The sequence below is a fragment of the Typha latifolia genome, chromosome 3 (assembly GCF_019914945.1).
Source record: "Typha latifolia isolate L0001 chromosome 3, TyphaL0001v2, whole genome shotgun sequence".
NCBI classification, from domain to species: Eukaryota; Viridiplantae; Streptophyta; class Magnoliopsida; order Poales; family Typhaceae; genus Typha; species Typha latifolia.
In genome coordinates this window covers 2,072,396-2,091,688 of record NC_133088.1, presented here as the reverse complement: position 1 = coordinate 2,091,688, position 19,293 = coordinate 2,072,396, and the positions used below count along the sequence as shown (strand labels likewise).

The 19,293-nt window shown below is 39.4% G+C and overlaps 5 protein-coding genes across 6 annotated transcripts; 2 read left to right on the top strand and 3 right to left on the bottom strand.

Annotated features, from left to right (window-relative positions):
* Nucleotides 1-1,334: 1,334 nt before the first annotated feature.
* LOC140783929 (protein EARLY FLOWERING 5-like) lies at nucleotides 1,335-6,512 on the top strand. The gene is made up of 9 exons (XM_073131072.1): nucleotides 1,335-1,671; nucleotides 2,325-2,418; nucleotides 2,968-3,053; nucleotides 3,839-3,888; nucleotides 3,983-4,052; nucleotides 4,121-4,202; nucleotides 4,288-4,709; nucleotides 5,171-5,692; nucleotides 6,003-6,512. Exons 1-9 carry the CDS (start codon nucleotides 1,591-1,593, stop codon nucleotides 6,222-6,224), a joined length of 1,629 nt encoding a protein of 542 aa, XP_072987173.1. The 5' UTR covers nucleotides 1,335-1,590; the 3' UTR covers nucleotides 6,225-6,512.
* Nucleotides 6,513-6,789: 277 nt separating this feature from the next.
* On the bottom strand, nucleotides 6,790-8,529 carry LOC140783930 (AAA-ATPase ASD, mitochondrial-like). Its single transcript, XM_073131073.1, has 2 exons — nucleotides 8,025-8,529; nucleotides 6,790-7,918 (listed from the first exon to the last, which is right to left on the bottom strand). Exons 1-2 carry the CDS (start codon nucleotides 8,432-8,434, stop codon nucleotides 6,889-6,891), a joined length of 1,440 nt encoding a protein of 479 aa, XP_072987174.1. The 5' UTR covers nucleotides 8,435-8,529; the 3' UTR covers nucleotides 6,790-6,888.
* Nucleotides 8,530-9,592: 1,063 nt separating this feature from the next.
* Nucleotides 9,593-13,523, bottom strand: LOC140783916 (transcription factor BHLH089-like). 2 transcript variants are annotated; one of them, XM_073131046.1, is made up of 6 exons: nucleotides 13,032-13,523; nucleotides 11,380-11,583; nucleotides 11,046-11,111; nucleotides 10,805-10,873; nucleotides 10,651-10,722; nucleotides 9,593-9,902 (listed from the first exon to the last, which is right to left on the bottom strand). In XM_073131046.1, exons 1-6 carry the CDS (start codon nucleotides 13,230-13,232, stop codon nucleotides 9,771-9,773), a joined length of 744 nt encoding a protein of 247 aa, XP_072987147.1. In that variant the 5' UTR covers nucleotides 13,233-13,523; the 3' UTR covers nucleotides 9,593-9,770. The 2 variants fall into 2 exon arrangements, with proteins under 2 accessions (XP_072987147.1, XP_072987148.1); XM_073131047.1 differs by having other exon boundaries at nucleotides 9,593-9,851; nucleotides 13,032-13,499.
* Nucleotides 13,524-14,522: 999 nt separating this feature from the next.
* On the top strand, nucleotides 14,523-17,565 carry LOC140783917 (vesicle-associated membrane protein 721-like). The gene is made up of 5 exons (XM_073131049.1): nucleotides 14,523-14,897; nucleotides 16,429-16,570; nucleotides 16,655-16,775; nucleotides 16,902-16,964; nucleotides 17,073-17,565. The coding sequence occupies exons 1-5, from the start codon at nucleotides 14,708-14,710 to the stop codon at nucleotides 17,217-17,219; spliced, it is 663 nt and encodes a 220-aa protein (XP_072987150.1). The 5' UTR covers nucleotides 14,523-14,707; the 3' UTR covers nucleotides 17,220-17,565.
* LOC140783915 (protein SULFUR DEFICIENCY-INDUCED 1-like) lies at nucleotides 17,546-18,961 on the bottom strand. The gene is given in 5 exon segments (XM_073131045.1): nucleotides 17,546-18,023; nucleotides 18,026-18,110; nucleotides 18,210-18,365; nucleotides 18,470-18,682; nucleotides 18,772-18,961. Coding segments are annotated over 5 exon segments (879 nt in total). The 5' UTR covers nucleotides 18,877-18,961; the 3' UTR covers nucleotides 17,546-17,703.
* Between the last annotated feature and the right edge of the window lie 332 nt (nucleotides 18,962-19,293).

Sequence of the window (19,293 nt, the reverse complement as noted above, 5' to 3'; positions counted from 1 at the left end):
ATTGGTTTGTTAAGATCAAGCTCAATACAAATTCTCGCATAACAACCTCTACTTAGAACAACAGATGGGTCCATAACTCCCAAAAGTGAGCACAAGATCATTGTAGTATTGTCTATCCTCAAGGGTTTGCCCACTTGCGCAGCAACCTATACTAGAATATAAGATTTTCAATGTTTCTTAGGGAGGTTCCAGAAACGGAATTAGATGGGGGCAACAATAATTGCTTCCTCCCTTGGTCAAAAATTCGATTTCCATTTCATCAAGTTAAGAGTTAAGCCTCTTATCGACCACGGACCCTTAGTAACCACGGACTCTCAGTAAGGACTACAACCATATCCTCTTCATTAGCAAATTTGAAGCGAAAAAAACCCTCAGTTTTATCTACAATTAAAAATGGTCCAGATTATTTCCATTGCCTCATAAGTTCCAATTTAACTATGTGGGGGTGGGGGAGACTTACCAAGGAACTTACCATAGAGGGCCGTCTTCCACTCTGATCGGCTCCTCCAACACATTTGGATTGATTTCAAGAGAGTTTGTGGATGCCTGCGCAAGTCTAGCCAATTGCTCATCTGAGATCAACCCTATCCTTGGGTGTCTAGAGACTTTTCCTCTCATGATCGAGCTCTAGGAATGCTGTTTTAAAGCATCTCAATCTCTAGGAAAAGACTCACTCGAAGGCGGGGAGAACACTTCAGTTGAGGGGGTCGGCTTTGAAGGGCTTAGGGGAGGAGCCCCAACAAGGGGGCCCTCACCCTCCGCCATGGCAAGGAGGAAATGGGAAAAGCCAGTCGCTAGAAGAAAAAAAGTCGGATACGAGGAGTCGATCTCCTTGCTTTTAGTCCTTCTAATGAAAAACAAACAAATGTTCCAACTAATGTGCACACGTAGATGTCGCCATTTTCCTATATTATTTTTACACCAAAAATTAATGTTTTTTTTTTTTTACTCTAATCCATTTTGGTTGACTTTTAAAATTTCACCTATTTTTTAATAAAAATTACCAAGATTTCTTTGGAAAAAATATTAAAAGAGAAATTATATTTTAACCTGTAGTTGGGTCTAAATTTACTTCACATTATCTTATTATTATTATATTCAAACTGAAATCGTTATTGTTTTCATCAATTTTGTCATGATAATTTAGTAGTCAAATAAAAAAAATTATATATAAAAAGGAGGGTGACATTATAAATAGCTCAAAGAATGGGGTGATAATTACAAAATTGCTGAAATATAAAGGTAAAAGTTTTCCTAATTTTTTATGTAGGCCGGCCCATCTGGGCCTAAAGTATTGGCAACCGATAAGGTCCAATCTGTTCGTTAGCCTACAAAGGAACCCTTTAAATAACCACACCGCCCTAATGCTTTTCGTTCCCTTCGGTGCTGCACTCGACCAAATCGAATTCGATCGCTCGCTAAGAGTAATACCCAGACCCGAACCCTTGCCGGCGAATCCGATCGAAGACGGAGAGGAAACGTCGAAGAGAATTGAAGGCTTTTGTAATTATCGTCCTTCTCCTTGTTCTTCTTCTTCTTCTTCTTCCTTGATCGATCTCTTCTGCGTCGGAGGAGGAGTCCAGAGCCCAGATGAAGACGACCAAAGGAGGGAAGGTGATGAACCCTACCGATGCATACCGGAAGGAGCTCCGTAAGAAGGAGCTTAAGCGGGTAAGTAAGCGGCCCCGAGGATGAATCCCTGGGGTTCCCTTCTTTTATTCGTGTGCTTGTAGGTTTCAATCGTTGAATACAATGCCGTGGTGCTTTGTTATTTGGTTCTTATCAAAGATTAGGTAATTTTAGTGAGTGTAGTATTGTGAATTGTATCCCCTGTTACCCTAATAAGTAGCGATGCTGGAAGGCGGCAAAAAATTTCGGGTTTGAGGTTGAAAAGTTTCGAATTATAGGAAATCTCGAGACATGCTCCCTTACATTTTATCATTTGCTTCATTTCACAGTTCTTGTGTTCCAAAAGCATTCCACCATCTTTATTAGATAATTTAAAGTCAGCTATTTTAGTTGTTTTGAAATCTTTCACCGACTTTCATGCTTGAATTGTTTTTGCGTGCAGCTGCATTAGGTTCTGAAAAATTACTATGCTGAGATTTCATTTTCTTATGATAACATAATTATTTCACGATTCTGATATTGCATTTATTTTGATTACATAAAATTTATGGTGGAAGTGTTTTTGGTCTCATGGTACACTTACTGTTGAATTGAGGGTAACTTAAGATATTTCTTTTTGTTAGTCAACCTATTCTGGTCCTTTTTGATAGTATCATCTGATCATGGCTATTATTGTTATTTTCTAATGTCAACAGAACAAGAAAGAAAGAAAGAAGGTAAGAGAGGTTGGTATCTTGAAAAAAGATCCTGAAGCTATTAAGGATCAAATTGAGAAGCTGGAAAGAATGAGTAAGTGAAATCTGCCTTCAACTATTATAATTTTTTTTCCAGATAACATAGTTTTATATGCATAATAAATCAGTATAACTAAGGACTTTTTTCACTTTCTTTCATCAGTGTCGACATACCATCTCTTATAAGTTTAGTAAAGAGGAATTAAATTAATTAATACACAAATCTAACTGAACCTGTGGATAGTGTCTTCCTTATTCATTGCTCTTGCAGTACTTGCCGTTATACTCTTAGGTTTGGGCAAAAGAATGTTAAGACATGACATGTATTGTGTGTGCGTAACCTAAAAACTTAAATTGTTGAAGTGAACATAACAACTTAAGTTTTTGGTCAACTCAATTGTCTAATAAAGATGTCCTAGAGTAATTCATCTTTATGTTTTGCACCTTAATTCTCGATTAATACATTGTTTAACCTTTGTTTCCGGTGGTCTTGTGGTGCTCCGTTTTTGCTTTTCTTCTTGAATTGTCTGTTTTCAAAGTTAGTCTTCAACTTCTAGGTATATATAGGTATACTTATACTAATATTTGTGAATGAGTTGTGTAGAGGCTGATGGCGCTCTTGATAAGGCAAGGAAGCATAAGAAGAGGCAGCTTGAGGACACATTAAACCTAGTTATGAAGAAAAGAAAGGTATTCTTTTTCTTAATTTTCTTTTAAGATTTCTTGTTGTTACAATTTTGTTTTCTTTGTTTATTCTTGGGCAACTTTTACATTCCTTCATCGTGAAATACGGGAGCACCCTTAAGTTCAGCACACGTGCTGGTCACGTGTGCGCTCATTTTTTTGTTTTTGTTTTGTGTGTGTGGATGTTACAAAATTAACCTACGTACTTAAGTTTGTGACAGAGGTATTTTGTGGGGGGACCCTCTTATCATTCTCTGTCTGAAGGTTCAAGCACCCACGTGGGGCTAAGCTACTTTTGGGTTTAGAAGTTAGAGTACTTATTGTTTTTTTAGTTCAGTGTTGAGCCTGGAGCATTAGATCATCTTTTTGTTAGGCAACAGATCTTCTTATGGTGTTCTGCATCATATCTCAATGCCTGAAATGGATCAGGTCACTATCTGACCTCAAGACTTACATCAGGATCAAGATGAGCTCATCTAGTTTCAGGCCGAACTTGATCAAGTTCTATACCAAGCTAAGCTCAAGCTCTTTTGAGCAGCTTGATCCATTTGAGATCATTTCCCTGTAGAGTTGCGAAGGAAGGACTGAAAATGCTGGTTTGGTTATTTTGCTGTCACAAATGGTTTCGTGGGTCACCAGTGTTGGTTGAATTAGGATTGCACTTTGCTGTAATATTAATTATACATTAGTTTCATATCATTATTGTAGTATGAGGATTTCGTGGAACTTGATAAGAATTTCTTGATTGCTGAAATATGTTCATTTCAATATTTAACTTTAATTTGGCACAGGAATATGAAGAGAAAATGCGTGAAAAAGGTGAGGAACCAGTTATGTTCAGGTGAGATTTTTCACATTAACTGACTGTTGTATATAATGCGATAGTCTTTATTTTCTAATTTGTCTTTTCCCTTTGTATGCATTTTCATTACTAGCCACCTGGGTCCCCCTCGAAGACTGTCCACTGCAGAGGAAGATGATAGAGTTAAACATCCAAAGCCAGAGGTATGTTTCTTAAATAAAATCCTATAGTTGCTACATGTTATTTGTGAGTGACCAGCTTTATGATGCAGGACTCTGTCTACTACCATCCTACACTGAACCCAACAGGGGCTCCACCTCCTGGGAAACCTCCCATGTACAAATCATCTATAGGTCACCTTGTTTTCTGCTTTGTCTTTAATGTTTTCTAACTTGTAAGAGACTATATATCTAACTTCTCTTAGCTGATATTCTGTAGGTCCCAGGATACCTTTACCCGCTTCCTCAAGTGCTGGAGCATCATCATCAATGTCGGAATCCGATGAGGCAGGACAGTCTGTTCCACCACCCCCTCCACCACCACCTCCCCTGCCAGCCTCTGCTGACCTTGCTTCTATTGATGATTCGGCCATTCCTTCCTCTATACCTTTACCTCCAATACCACCAGCCCCACCGAAAAGTACTACAGATTCAAAAGCCTCAGAGCTGCCACCGCCGCCTCCACCACCTCCCGGTCCACCGCCCCAAGAACAAGTTGCAATGCATATGTCAAGACCGCCTCCTCCACCCCCACCAGTACAGCAGTCCTCTCAGTTGCCTCCACCAAGCACAAATGTAAAGGAACTTGATAATAACAAAAGTGCTGCGTCAGAGGGCCTAAATCTGAAAGACTCTGATCAGGTATTACTTCAAGTTGTTTAAGTAGAAATATCTGTATTACTCTTGTTCAAACTTGGCATGCTTGTTTTGAAAGTCCTTTGTTTACTATCTGCTTTGAGGTTTCAACCTCATCATATTCAATGCTGATAAAAAGTTTCTTTTATTAATGATTTTGATTACCCTCTCCATACTGACTACTACCTCAGGTGGATTCTTATGATCGCTTATTACATATTTCTTCCCTCCATATCTGCCATGCTAAGGTTATATTCAATGAGCCATTTCCTGTTTCACCATATGCATCTAATTTAGTAGTTAACAGCTTAACATGATTCTTCAAAATTTTACTGCTATTGGAAGCTGGAAAAGAGAATGTATTTTTTTCCTGAACTTGAGATACTTTTCACATTATGCTTATGATCTTTTCAAATATAATAATCCTTTGGAAAAATTCTATTTAACAAGTATTCTTTCTTTCACAGGCTACATTTGCACTCCCTCCACCTCCACCACCCCCTGGATTGCCACCAAAACCAACAGATCGGCAACCTTATTCTACTATAAACAGTGCTTCAGCAAATGAAATTGCTAAAATGACACAATTGCTACCACCACCGCCAGCACACCCACCACCAATGTCCCATAGACCTCCCTTGGTCCACCCTCTGCAACCTGATATTTTACATACTGGAATTGCACGTTTCCCACCTCCTCCACCTGATATGAGACCATCAATGATGATCCCTGGGGTTCCTGCCAGACCTCCTCCTCCCCCTCCCCCAGGAATTGCTCCACCTCAAGTTCCTCGACCACCTTTTGCTGTGCTTCCTGGACCGCCACCAATTCCTAGGCCTCCAATTGTGCCAGGACTTCCTATTCCTCAGGATGATGATTTTGCTTCCTTCAGGCCACCCTTACCTCAAAAGCCATCATATGTCAAGTCAGCTGCATCAACAGTTGTGAAGAGGCCACTGGCGCAGCATACTCCCGAACTAACAGCTATGGTATGTTCTTTGATATTTGGGCAAATTGACACTATATTTCTGTTTGGTTTATGGTGCAATCAGTAGGATGCTACTATATCCTTCTATAGATAAGACATGACTGCTATGACGAAGTTCATTTTTTTCGCTAGTTAAAACTCTTATCTTGACATCTTTGTTTCCAAACCTGGATGAATTTATTAAATTGTTGCCAGTTTCTAGCAAATTACAAAATCTCAGGGCTGTTTGTGTAGAAAGCCCTTAGGTAGCATTTGTATCTCACCTTATAACTGTTTTTATATTAGTGCTTATCATTAGCTTATTTGAACAGGTCCCTGCATCAGTACGTGTTAGGAGAGAAACTGCTATCCCAAAAGGAAAGCCAAAGCCACAACTTTCCACGACGACCTTGGTGTCTAAGCCTTCAGCTCCCATGGTCGTTGGCAAATCTGAGACTGTGTCTACATCCTCAGCAGCGAAGGTGCAGAGTATTGACGACTCATATTCAGCCTTCTTGGAGGACATGAAAGCACTAGGTGCTCTTGACAGCTAAACATAGAGATCATATGGTATAAAGTGAGCTTCTTGTTCATCGCTCTGATGTTAGTTTACTGATGGATTGTTTTTACTGGACTGCATCAACTGTTCTGTTGTAACATTATTGTATTTAACCTCAGGCTCATCTGAGTTCGATATGATTTTATCCTTGGGCTCTATCGACAAGGAGAGCAAGAATTTTTCACTTGTACTGCTTAAAGTTGGAAATCATTCCGTCAATCCCCGTCGATCTTTATGTTCATTAACGATCGTGAATCTATAGTTGATATCAGAAATACTGACACATCTTGGCATTTCTATTTCTTTACTTGGTATGCTATATTGTCAATCTTACCTTTATATTTCAGCGATTTTGTCTTCTTTGAGCTATTTATAATGTCACCCTTTATTCTATAACTTTTTTTTTGTTTTTATTTAATTACTAAAGTATCATCACAAAATTGATAAAAGAAAATAACAATTTTAATTTGAATATAATAATAATAGGATAAAATGAAATGAATTTAAATCTAACTATGTTTGAAAAATGGCGACATCTACGTATCCACATAGTTGGAACATTAGTTCAACAAAATATATATAGTTGGAAACTTAACTAAACAATGTCAAATATTTCACCATCGTCAATTTCTTATGGGCGTCAAATTATTATACTTAATTTATGGGCCGTCATCCACACTACAACTACTCTCTTCCTTGCTACTAGCCTCCACCTTAGCCGCCGCCGCCTTAGCCAATTCCAAAGCCTTAATCAAATTACCAAAACAAATATTCGGGTTCTTTCTCTCTTCCACTGACTTGGGCATCAAGTTCTCAGCCACGTCTGCTGGTGTGATGCTCACCTCTTCCAGTAGTTTCTTAATGGCATCAAACAAGTGGTGGTCTTCAACGTCCAAATAGTTCTTAGCCAACACCTTGAACGCTTCAAATCCACAGTACGACATCTCTATGTGCTTATCCATCCTCCCTCTTCGGATGAGTGCGGGGTCCAACTTCTCTATGTGGTTGGTGGTGAACATTATGATCCTCTCGCCGCCGCACGCCGACCATAGACCGTCGATGAAGTTGAGCAGCCCGGAGAGGGTCACCTTGGAGTTCTCCTCCTTGTCATCCATCCCTGGCGGTAATTTCTTCTCCTCGGCGTCTTCGTCTGAGTCGGTCTTCTTCTTGCTCTTTCTTTTGCCGGTCAGGTCGAGCGAGCAATCGATGTCCTCGATGACGATGATGGACTTGCCGGTCGTATTGATGAAGAGCTTCCTCAGCTCGGTGTTGTTCTCGACGGCGGTGAGTTCTAAATCGTAGACGTCGTAGTCGAGGAAGTTGGCGATGGCGGCGATCATGGTGGATTTTCCGGTGCCGGGGGGACCGAAGAGGAGGTATCCGCGCTTCCAGGCCTTGCCGATCTTGGCATAGTAGTCCTTGCTGTTGCGGAATGCGGTGAGGTCGTCGATGAGGTCCTTCTTCCTGTCGGGGTGCATGGCGAGGGTGTCGAAGGTGGAGGGGTGCTCGAAGACGACGTGGCTCCACGTGGACTTCTTGGAGCCGTTCCAGTCGCGGCTGGGATTGTTGGTGAAGAGCTTCCGCTGCCGGTTCTTGACCCGAACGGCGCGACCCTCCTTGAGGACGTGGCCGAGGTAGGAGTTAACGATGAGGTCCCTCTGACGCTTGTGGAAGGTCAACCGGTATAGCCTGCGACAAATTCGTGAAACCAAGAACAATTATTTAGGATGATAGTTAAATTCAATTTTAAATTCATTGATTTTATATACATATGTACACACAAGCATACACACACCTGCGTTCATCTCCGCCAGGATACCACGAGATGATATTAGTCTTGGGGGCCTTCTTGGACGAATACCACCATATCTTGGCGCCTCTGAACTCGTCGACGACCTCCTCGTTGTCGTCCATGGTGACGAGCATCGAGCTGCTGTCTTTCCCGATGTCGGCCTTGAGCTTGCGCGCGCGCTGCGAGCAGGACGAGCTGAGGTAGGCCTCGACGGCGGAGAAGGCGTCGCTTCTCTTCATCCGCTCCCTGTACTCCGGGATGGTGATCTGGATGTAGGGGTAGACGAAGGAGACGATCTTCGTGGTGTACGCGGTGAAGTAGGCTTGCAGTTGGTATGGGAAGTATTGCTTCACCATGGCGAATAGGAACATGAAGCTCGCTATGGCAGAGCCAAAGCCTGCCCACGTCTCCATTAGTTTCCTCCTCTTTCTTCTTTTAGTTCTTACTTTCGCTGTGCGATTGATTCTAAGATGAGCTACATCGTTTTATAAGCGTGACAGATTGAGACTAGAGAGGCTTAAATTAATAACTAAATATCTAGTGGCCAATGAAATAAATGAGCAGCTTCCTTCCGTTGACCAATGTGGAAATATACTAGTCAAATTAGGCCACGTCGTGGTCGCCACGGTTTGTAAAAGGGTCAGGCAACAAACAGGAAAGTGCTTCAAGTTCTCTTTAAAGCAGCTTGCAATATATCTTGTCAAATTAGGCCACGTTGTGTATTATTATTTTTTTTTGAAAAAATAAGTGTATATTGAATAAGAAAGAGAAGCATCCTAGAAGCGCAATGGAAAGAGATCAATTTCTAATTATTACAGTCATGAATCATAATATATTAGTCATTATTTATGTCCCCTATATTTTTGAAATATGCTTTAGTACAAGTGAACGGTACATACAAAATTAGTATGTTGTTGGATCTAAATCGTAAACGGACGATCAAATTATAATAGAAAATATAGAATTGAAATTTTTAAATCTCAACAAAGAACTAATATAATTTTTTATTTTTTATAATTAATTGATAGATTATGTAAATGATAGATAGATAAACTAACTAGGAAAGGTGGGAGAGATGTTGGTAGATGAGTGTATACTGCTAAATAGAGGTGTGAGTCGTGAGTGGGCATTAACGGTATTTTAGTCAAAGGGAAGTTTATACACTAATAGACTCCACTCGATCGAGGAAGTGCGATCAAATGGGGCAAAGCAAGCTATACCTTCTATTCAAAACTTTGGTACCTCTCTGGGCCTTATCTTTTAGATGGATATATATAACATAATGGAAGTTTTAAGTGTGAATGTATGAAATAAATACTTTTCTTCTTCAAGGTCAAAAGGGCTCATTACATGGATATCTAATAATCAAACAAAAGGTAAGAAAAGATTAGTGGTAGTAGAAAAACATAATACAAAAATATATAACAATCTGATTGCAGGAAATAATCACAGATAGTAAAGTGTAAAAATTCATGGTATCTTCGATACTCTTCATCTTTGCTATTACCATGAACTGTTGAAGTCACACAGAGTGACATGAGAAGGAAAATGGTCTTCTTCACAACAGGAAGTAAAAGCTGGAGACTTCTTAGCTATTTCATTAGATTATGAATGGAAAAGCTCCAAAGTAGAAATACAATTGCAGTTGGAACATAACAACTCAGAGTTCTAGAAATAAAATCTACAACCGTAGACTGGATTTATCCTATTACATATGATTACTGCCAACAGATGGGGATTCTCATGCTGTTATGTCACTCTCTGAAAAGCGCCGCCAACCTGCATGTGAAGCCATTCTGGTGCTGAGCCCTGCTCGTATTCCCTTGAGGCCTGTAGGTTAAATGCCAAACCGGAAGCATTATCATATTTCTCAGTGCCAAACTGCAAGACAGGAAGCAAGATCATCAAAGGAATTATAGCAATTTTACATTCATCAATAGAGTTTCGCCATTGCAGGGATTTCTGGCAATTCATTTATGAATGTGACATTCTACAACCAAGTAGGACATATGTGCACACAAACACAGATAAGCAAGTAAGACATATGCCTCTGTCTGTCTGAATGCACAGGATGCAGGTTATTATCAATGCACATCAAGGAAGAAAATTTAAGGGCAGCTGTGCTGTAAGTGGGACTTCAGATAGAATCTAAGTACATGCTTCAACTCAGCAGATAGACCATCATGCATCAACTGATGTTGAAATGGAAGACAAGACAAAGTCATAACTAGCAGCCAGAAATCTGGTAATTGACCTGAATTGTGGATTTTTCATATAGTTGCATTTGTTTCAACCCAGTTAATATATCACTTACAAGATAATACGAGTAAACGACTCACAGGACTGTATTATTATTATTCCAGTAAAAGGTCGCAAAGAAATCAAATGAAGCACAAGTATGTGGGATGAATAAATATGAAGAAAACTAGACATTAATCCATAGCTGATCAAAGGTGATCAAGTAGGATTAGAATTTATTTGTGGAAGAATTATTCTGTCATGTATGCACATGCTGCATTTAACTTGTTCTCCAAATTATTAGAGATAACCTAATTTTCTGAAGAAGAATTTACTTGTAATAAAAAGCAAAATATAATTGCGCTTATATTACTTCCAAAGTTAAACATACATCTTTACGCGGGAACTCTTCGATGCCAGTGTTCATGCGGGAATTGACTGCTTCAAGCTTCATTGATAAGAACTGCATGATCCAGTAACTATAGATAAATTTCTAGAAATATAAAGGAAGGCAAGCTCAAAGAGTGTTGAAAGCTGGAAAGTACCTCAACTTGACATTGTAAAGCCTGAATGTAATTTATTATCTCATCAAGGATTGATGCTTTGCCAATAATCTGCTTAAAGCAGCAAACACACTTGAGAGAACATCTCTTGAGCACAGGTAAATTTTAGAATAAGCAATTGAATTGAATTAATGACCTAGAAATACCTTCTTTAAACCAACCAACATGACATCCAAAAGAATGTAAAGGAAAATAAAGTGGAATTACAACAGTGTTAATGTACCTTGTTGCACCCTGGGACAAGATCTTGGAGAATCTTCATTCGCTCACTTATTTTTTCTCTTCTTGCCTGCATCATAACGAGATTCTGGCCAGTAAGACAGTTCAAGTTTTGATACATGATACCTATAAATAACAGAACATCTATGCTGCTCGTGCTATGACCAACTTTTGCTTATGCACACTGTAATGTTATTATATGTTTGGACATCCATTCTAGTACAATTGAAGGGTGATGGGATCGCCTTCTCTAAATCAGTTACACTACTAACAACATAGAAATCAAGCAAACAGGAAACCAATCAATCTTACGATCTTGAACAATTAGGAAAACTTACTCTTTCTGCAAGGCTATGACTGTCAGTGGCTTGACCTCTTCTTGCTCTCACATGGATGTAGTCTTGCTTGAGTGGCTCAGGTACTTGAGGATTTTGATCCATAAGCACATTAGCAACTTCCCTACTAGCTCCATCCTCAGCTTTCAAATCCCCATTCTCACCAGTAGATTTCATGCCCTTGAGACGTTTCATTTCGGAATCAGTCTGCAAAATACCAATTTCAACCAAAATATGAAGCATACCAAATGAATAAACTAGAAAAACGAAATCTCAAATCTCTCATATCTAAATATATCCGGATACTACAAACATCTAAGGCATTTGATCTCGTCTTCTGAATTGAAAAAGTTCCTGTCAAGCAGTCAGTTTTATTGCATAGACCCCAAAAAAATGAAATAAATTGCCTTCTGATAAGAAATCATCCCAACTTAGATGAAATATAGTATAGCATAAGGTAGGACATGAAAAATATATTTATACTTCTTTTGCGGGCTTAAGGCCGAACTTAGAGCTCCGAAGTAAAGAAGAATAGCCAATCTGAAGAAGAGCATGGGCCTTGAACCTTCTACCAAGCTCCCATTTCTCTCTAATGGGTTCATACTTCCATTAAACATTTTAAAGCCGATTGAGAAGGCTCACGAGTCATATCTACTGAAATAGACATGATCCTCTGCTATATAACAATATTGCGATCTTATTATCTCTAATAAGATAAATGTACAAGAATTAATGATGATTATTCAACATTCCAGACATGGTGTACAGCCATAATAATTCTGAATAAGCTTAAGAGGCAATTGGGCATATTGGAGACCTCCCAAGTATCCTATATGAACTTTGCCTTTATTATTTTTCAGGAACAGTGCTTGGAGGATATGGATTAAAAGACCTTAAATTCCAATTGCATGACGATGAAAAAATTACCATCAGAAGACTCTGTGCCACTTTTCATGCTCAGAATTAGTAATGATGCCAACGTCTCTAAAAGCCACATTGGATCTCTGTGAATTGTGAGGTTTTCACTCTTGTGAACTCAAAGAAACTATAGGCTTATATGCGCTGTTACTACAGAAGATGTCACCTTTCAATTGAATCACTTCAAACTCACTTGATATCCAAGCAATGCCTATGGTTCCAACACCAGTAGTGTGGATCTATATCATTACATAGGCTTCCATATACTAATGTATTGGGACAACTAGCGATAAGGTATTAGATTCTAGAACAGAATCACATTATTAATCGTTAATGGTATATCAACTAAGAATAGGATGCTCAGCTTTCTCAAAGCGAACAAGATAATGTGAAAATTATCACTCTCTAGGTCAGTAGTAACAAACGAGCAAGCAATCTAGCACTGCTCAGTAAAGATCAAGCAATCAAAGCACAAAAAGATTTTTTTTTTCACAATAATCGCCGCTTCTAAATATCCAAGAAAAAGAAAATCTAATTTTGCTTTAGTAGCTCATAGTAATACCACCCACCCACCCACCCCCCCCAGCAAAAAAAAATCCTTCCATGAGTCTTCTACCACACTTTAAGCAAACTACTCACAAATCACAGCAACCCAACTACTCATGACCATCTCCACGCTTCCAGAACACACAAAACACCAAGAAACAAACCAAAGTAAGTTCCAAAATCACCCATACCAAGTCATTGCCGCCGCTGGTCGACGCAATCTTCGAAGACTCGTCCTCAGAAGTCGAGTCCCTTCGCCTCCTCCTCCCACGGCTTCCGGCACTCTGCTCCGTCACCGTAGACTCATCCACCGACTGCCGGGGCCCACCAGGCGGCGACCGGACCGCCGGGAGCTGCGAAAACATCTCCGAGACAATCGACGAGGGGTCCATTTGAAGGAATCTAGATGAGAAAAAGCTTGATCTCGCTCCGCATTGGTGAGAATTGGGAGAGAATAGGGCAGATCTGGGTAAGGAGAAGAGGTAGCACCGTAGCAGTGACACCTCGAGAGAGCTGAGAGAAGGATGATAGGTTTTTTGGGAATTTTATTACATTTCTTTTAATAATTGGAAGCAGCTATGGATCGAACTCGAAGGCGAAACTCGAAAGCGTTAAGCGTTTGGTTCCCTTTCCGTCAATCCCTCTGGGTCACCGGTCACATTTTAGTGGGTGGCCCCGGGATTGATTATTAAAATGAATTAATGAAGTTTTAACATTTAAGCCCTCAAACTTTTATTTTATCTTTCCGACCCTCAAAACTCGGACGACAAATTAACTCCAGCAGGATTTATGAATCTTTGAGGGGTGGTTTCTGGATAAGAACGATCAGTGTCAGAATAATACCTTTTCTTTTAAGTGCATTGCTTTAAAGGCACAGGAAAGGGTGAGCCAGAGATTAAAAAAAGAAGAAGAAGGACGCTTCTTTTCTTTGTTCCTTTGCACTGATATATTAGCTATGGCATCCGAGGCGAAGATTCCATGCACAATGTTTTCTTGGCTATGTACTTTGAACTAGAATAATTTTACTACTATGCCTTCTTAATTTCTCACTGAATCTAAATTAGAAGCGTAATTAATACATAACATCTCAAAATGATAGGACTGTTTTAAACCTCTCTCCAATACATACGAATATTTTTCCCCCCATAATATACTTAAGCTCTTCTTTAAATCATGGAGACAAAAGATAAATACTGTTTATTTCAATTATAATTTAATCAAAGACAATGTCAAGTGTCATTAGTGTCCAACGTCGTAGTCTCAGATGGAATCCACAAACAACTGCCTCAACGGAACGGATCAACCACCTCACCTGTCGACTCTTTTGCTTGTTTGCTGAAACAGCTGTCATGCTGTGGATGGACTTAGTAATGTGTTTGCTGTTACGTTGTTGGAAACTGTTTTCAGTTATTCGAGTTATAGTAGTTTGATCTAATCCGGCTAAAATTTTCAGAAGACTGTGCATGCTTCGGAGTTAAGTTAGGCGAAAAGCTTCTATTCTTTTATCGCCCGATCAAGATCTAAATGCATAGATTGTTAATTATAAAAAGTTTGAAGGACCAAATTATATATTTTTCTCGGGAGTATGATATAGTATCTAATTAGAATTCTCTTTTTTTTTTTAATATTTTCGATTTAGCCCTTACGAAAGTACGAAATTACGAATTAAAGATGTAGTTATCGCACACTAATAGTCCACTGTCTATCTCTCTCGTCGAAGGAATAGGAAGTATCGCCTCGCTCCTCTGCCTTCGTCTCTCTCTCTCTCTCTCTCTCTCTCTCTCTCTCTCTCGTTGTCTTCTTCGTCTCCGCGAGATCGAGTGTTCGAATTGGTAGAAGAAGAAGGAGAAGGAAGAGGAGGTGAGAGATGGGGCAGCAATCTCTAATCTATAGCTTCGTGGCAAGGGGGACGGTGATCCTAGCGGAGTTCACGGAGTTCACCGGTAACTTCACCGCCGTCGCCTCCCAGTGCCTCACGAAGCTTCCGACGACCAACAACAAGTTCACCTACAACTGCAATGGCTACACCTTCAACTACCTCGTCGAGGAGGGATACAGTTTAGCCCCTTCGATTTCCTTAAACCTCTTGCCTTTAATTTGGCTTCGCGTTTATTGATGCGATATGACTTCCTTGTGAATGTTTTGAATTAGTGGGATTTGGGGGAGGTCATCGGAGGCTAGATTCGTCTATTTTGGGACGGTTGATTCGTTCAACTTTCTGAAGTACTGTCTCTTTTTTTTTAACCATAATATCGTGTTTTAAGGTGGTTTGATCGCTTCTTAGTCAATAATTTGATTGAAAGGTTGTTCCTATCTAGCTTAAATAAAATTCAAACAAAGTTTCTGATACTTTTCTTGTGGAACTTGCTTATGATTGCAAAAAAGTATGTGACACGAAGTTGTCGTAAGAATTCAGAGGTGCTAGATCTCATCGTAGCAGGTGCTTTCATTTTTTTTTTCTTTTCCTTTAGAAATGAGGAATCCTATGAGAAAGCAACATATCCTTACCAATCTCGAAGTGGAAAATTCCCGTTCTTCCCATCATTGTACAGCCAAGAAGGCCATATTCTTATCCGATGAGTTGTCCCTGTTAAATTGCTCTAATTTGTATACATCATATGACAATGCACCAATACTGTCGGCTTAGTTGTCATATTTTGTCTTCTTAATATCATTGTAGAATTATAGAATCGACTATTCTCACGTTCTTGTCTTTTAACTGTAGATTGGTGTGATGCACAAAGCGTGATTAGCTAGCTGTCTATCTACTGATCTTGTACGAAGCTTACAGTGTTTTTATTGCTCACTTGATAAATTTGGTGTGTAGACAAAAATAGTTTTCTGTTTCCCTCCTCCAGTAGCATATGAGACTACAAGATATTGCATAGTAAATAAAGAAGAAAAGATAAAAGTATGAACATTAGAAATTTGAACTTGGCAAGATTTTGTCATTAAGTAATTAGCAGAGATTTTATTGTAAATGTGTATTTAATTTAGATTTTAACTGTAATTCCATCTAAGTTGTCTTCAACATGTGGAATGATTTATTAGGAGCAATTAGTGTTTGCCTTTCTATGTTCCAGTTGACTTTCAGATTGTTTCTGTATGTAGCTCTAGTAGTTACGACCTTGTATATAATCTTGTCTTCGAATTTCTGAGAGGATAATTTGAGATCAGGTTGACAGTTTAGATCCATATTCCAAGTTAAGGTTTCTATCTTCTGAGATTCATGATTAATATTTGCTCCATCGGTGCTAGTCTAGTTAAGTAATTGCTTCAGACAGATGCAGTTTTCGTAGTGTTTGAACTTTTGGAGAGGAGAATCAAAGATCTGATGGGTTCTTTGGGCACCTTTTATCTATATCCATGACTAGGCTTGTTTTTCTTCCACTTGCTCTAATTGTTGGCTCTTGAAACTTTCTTATGCTATTTCTGAATTACTCAGCAGCAGTGCTATATTGCCTCATGCTGTCAAATAGTTTGTGATTTTTCTTTTTTTTTTAATCTAAAATGGCTAGATTTTTTTTTTAATGTCAAAACTACTGTAAGTTATTTGTAAATAGCTCATGATATCTTTGAACTTTGCAGCATATTGTGTGGTTGCAGTTGAGTCAGTTGGTAGACAAGTTCCAATCTCCTTCCTAGAAAGGGTCAAGGAGGATTTCAACAGAAGATATGGAGAAGGAAAAGCCGCAACAGCTCCAGCCAATAGCCTTAGTCGAGATTTTGGGTAGCCGTTTTATTAAAGCTAATTCAACGGAATAAAATGACAAAGTTCTAATATTTAAGGTGAAAATTTGCATTGATGTTTCAGGTCCAAGCTAAAAGAACACATGCAGTACTGTGTGGACCACCCGGAGGAGATCAGTAGGCTAGCCAAAGTGAAAGCTCAGGTTTCAGAAGTGAAAGGAGTTATGATGGAAAATATTGAAAAGGTACATCTCATGACTACTATTCGTCATTGTTGGAATGGTATTAGCTATTATTCGACACTGAATTGAGGGCTGTCATCAAATGTCTAGCTGATTTTCTCCAAAAATTCCTTCTTTTTTTTTGTTGAGGTTCTTGATCGAGGGGAGAAAATTGAGCTGCTTGTCGATCAGACAGAAAACCTCCAATCTCAGGTGCATTCCTTTGTGACCGTCATTGTGTTGTGTGATGATATGCTTCCCGTAAGTGATTCATTACTCATCGGATCATTTTGTAGCTGATTGCTGCGTCTCCTTTTCCAGGCACAAGATTTCAGGCAGCAAGGAACAAAGATACGACGGAAGATGTGGTTACAGAACATGAAGATCAAACTTATCGTTTTGGGCATCATAATCGCTCTCATCCTTATCATAATCTTGTCTATCTGTCATGGCTTCAAATGCAAGTAAAATGGAATTCAAGCACCTCAATCCCCCCTTCTCAAATTGGACTGGCGTCATCTACTGCTACAAAGAAAGTGGTATATTGATGGTCTTAGATTAGTGCTCCCCTTTGTAAAAAAATAAAAATAAAAATTAATCTTCTCCTTTCTCGTCTTTTGCAAACTCAGCTCATGTCAGGACGTATGAGTAATTCAAAAGTAATTCTTCCTTGCTGTATAAGTAGAAAACTCTCTTTTGTGCCCAATTATCACATCATTCAATTGGTTGCTATAATGCTTTTATGGATCTTGTTTTGAACTTGCCATACGATAAGTTCAAGGGAAAATACTAAATAGAAAGAAATTATAGCTCATGCACTTCTTATTTGTTACTGCCAACTTCATATAATGCCTTGAGGAAGGGACTATCAAGCACATACACACTTCTACCTTCTATAGCACTTCATATACATATCCATTGGCCTAACATTGAAGAAACTACTAACAGAGAATCAACAAGCTATCTGATCTCTGACAAAGGTGGAGATCTCTTCAAATATAGGAAGCCTCTTGGATTTGAATGGGCTCCAATCACTCATCAACACATCCAGTCTATCCATGACCTCTTCTCCTATGCTAAAGCTGTTATCCACTACTAAAGAATGAGCCGGTTCTAACTCAAACTCGCGCAGTAACCCCTCTGCCCGGTTCACCGTCTTTTCATCGACGGATCCGGGGACTTTATGGACTGCAACATCTCGGAGTACAAGCCTGGCCTCGTCGAGCCGGCGTTGCTTAATGAGGCAAAGTCCAAGATTGCAGGCCTTTTGCCATCGGGCTCAATCTCCATCGCCTTGCGATATACCACCTCTGCTGCTTCATAGTTTTCTAGTTGCATATAAGCCCAGCCAAGATTTCCCTGTCATATAGATTGACAAGCGATAGGCAGCCAGGATTTTTTTTATATCAAATCACTTGCATAAACTGCAACCGCTGATATTGAAAAATTGCAAACTACCAGAATCCGCGAGGCCTCTTGCTTGATGGAGACCTGGAACTTCTTGCCATGAGAGCGCGCCGTCTTGGTCGGCTTCCCGTTGAAGGACTCTCCCAGGTATACCATCCGCAGCTTCTGCTTCAGAAGCTCTATCTGCTCCTCAACCCTCCCACATTTCTGACCATCGAAGCATTCCAAAGCTTTTAAGTCATCACAGAACCCTAACATTTTAAAATCAGCCATTAACGATGTAGCTTTGTCATGTATACTCCCTAAATTACCTTGTAAAGATCGACGAGGAGGTTGTCGAGTGACTCCTGCGCTTGCTTTGAGCAGAGGTGTCTAAAGGATTTGATGGCTTCGATCGCCTCCTCGCTGCGGTCTTGCTGCTTCATTACAACAGCCATGTCCTTGAGTGCACTGTCAACCCTATCCCTTGCATTGATTGCCTTCCAGAACCATAAGATTGCAGTCTCAGGATCCTTCTCAACAAGCTGATTCATTTCAAATGATTAATTCCGCTTCAATCATAGTTAATTAGTAAGAAATATATAAAGAGGAGGAGGAGTTGTAGTATTAGTACCTGGAGGTGCTTAGCTCGAACGTAAGGGCCATCTCCTACCGGTACCTTATGTATCACATGGAACAAATCCTTCTTCTTAGGAGAATAACTAACACTTTCCTCCATATAAGAATATATTATCTAACTTCTATATCTCTCCTCTGAGTTGAGATCCTTTTTTTTCCTCAATAAACGACGACGACGAGGAGGAGGAGGAGGAGGTGGAGTTTTGATAGAAAGGAACGTAGGGGATTGTATCTGGACGGAAAGGCGTCTGGATATGGAAGGCGACAAAGAGATCGCAATTGGATCGTGTCGGGAAGTGCCGGTGGTGACGTGTTGCGTTGGGTTTGAAATTTTCAATAAATAGTTACCCATTGTTTGCTTTAAGACTAAGATACTTCTGACTTGTTCAGCTCCTCAAAAAGAATATATTTTTATTTTTTTAATATCTAATTAAATTTATTTTTAAATTAAAATAAAAAAAATAAGACTAACTAATCGAGTTTAGAGCTTAGTTTCAAACTAAATAAGACTTTATAA

What these genes read in the sequence shown, in the direction of transcription:
- LOC140783929 (XM_073131072.1), top strand. Translation starts at nt 1,591, where the DNA reads ATGAAGACGACCAAAGGAGGGAAGGTGATGAACCCTACCGATGCATAC. An exon ending in TGAGAAGCTGGAAAGAATGA is followed by an intron (nt 2,419 to 2,967) that starts GTAAGTGAAATC and finishes TGAGTTGTGTAG; the next exon opens with AGGCTGATGGCGCTCTTGAT. An exon ending in TTAAACATCCAAAGCCAGAG is followed by an intron (nt 4,053 to 4,120) that starts GTATGTTTCTTA and finishes TTTATGATGCAG; the next exon opens with GACTCTGTCTACTACCATCC.
- LOC140783930 (XM_073131073.1), bottom strand. Translation starts at nt 8,434, where the DNA reads ATGGAGACGTGGGCAGGCTTTGGCTCTGCCATAGCGAGCTTCATGTTC. An exon ending in CCTGGCGGAGATGAACGCAG is followed by an intron (nt 7,919 to 8,024) that starts GTGTGTGTATGC and finishes AATTTGTCGCAG; the next exon opens with GCTATACCGGTTGACCTTCC.
- LOC140783916 (XM_073131046.1), bottom strand. Translation starts at nt 13,232, where the DNA reads ATGGACCCCTCGTCGATTGTCTCGGAGATGTTTTCGCAGCTCCCGGCG. An exon ending in CTTTACAATGTCAAGTTGAG is followed by an intron (nt 10,723 to 10,804) that starts GTACTTTCCAGC and finishes TGGATCATGCAG; the next exon opens with TTCTTATCAATGAAGCTTGA. An exon ending in AAGAGTTCCCGCGTAAAGAT is followed by an intron (nt 9,903 to 10,650) that starts GTATGTTTAACT and finishes CCTGTCTTGCAG; the next exon opens with TTTGGCACTGAGAAATATGA.
- LOC140783917 (XM_073131049.1), top strand. Translation starts at nt 14,708, where the DNA reads ATGGGGCAGCAATCTCTAATCTATAGCTTCGTGGCAAGGGGGACGGTG. An exon ending in TGATGGAAAATATTGAAAAG is followed by an intron (nt 16,776 to 16,901) that starts GTACATCTCATG and finishes TTTTTTGTTGAG; the next exon opens with GTTCTTGATCGAGGGGAGAA. An exon ending in CAGAAAACCTCCAATCTCAG is followed by an intron (nt 16,965 to 17,072) that starts GTGCATTCCTTT and finishes CTCCTTTTCCAG; the next exon opens with GCACAAGATTTCAGGCAGCA.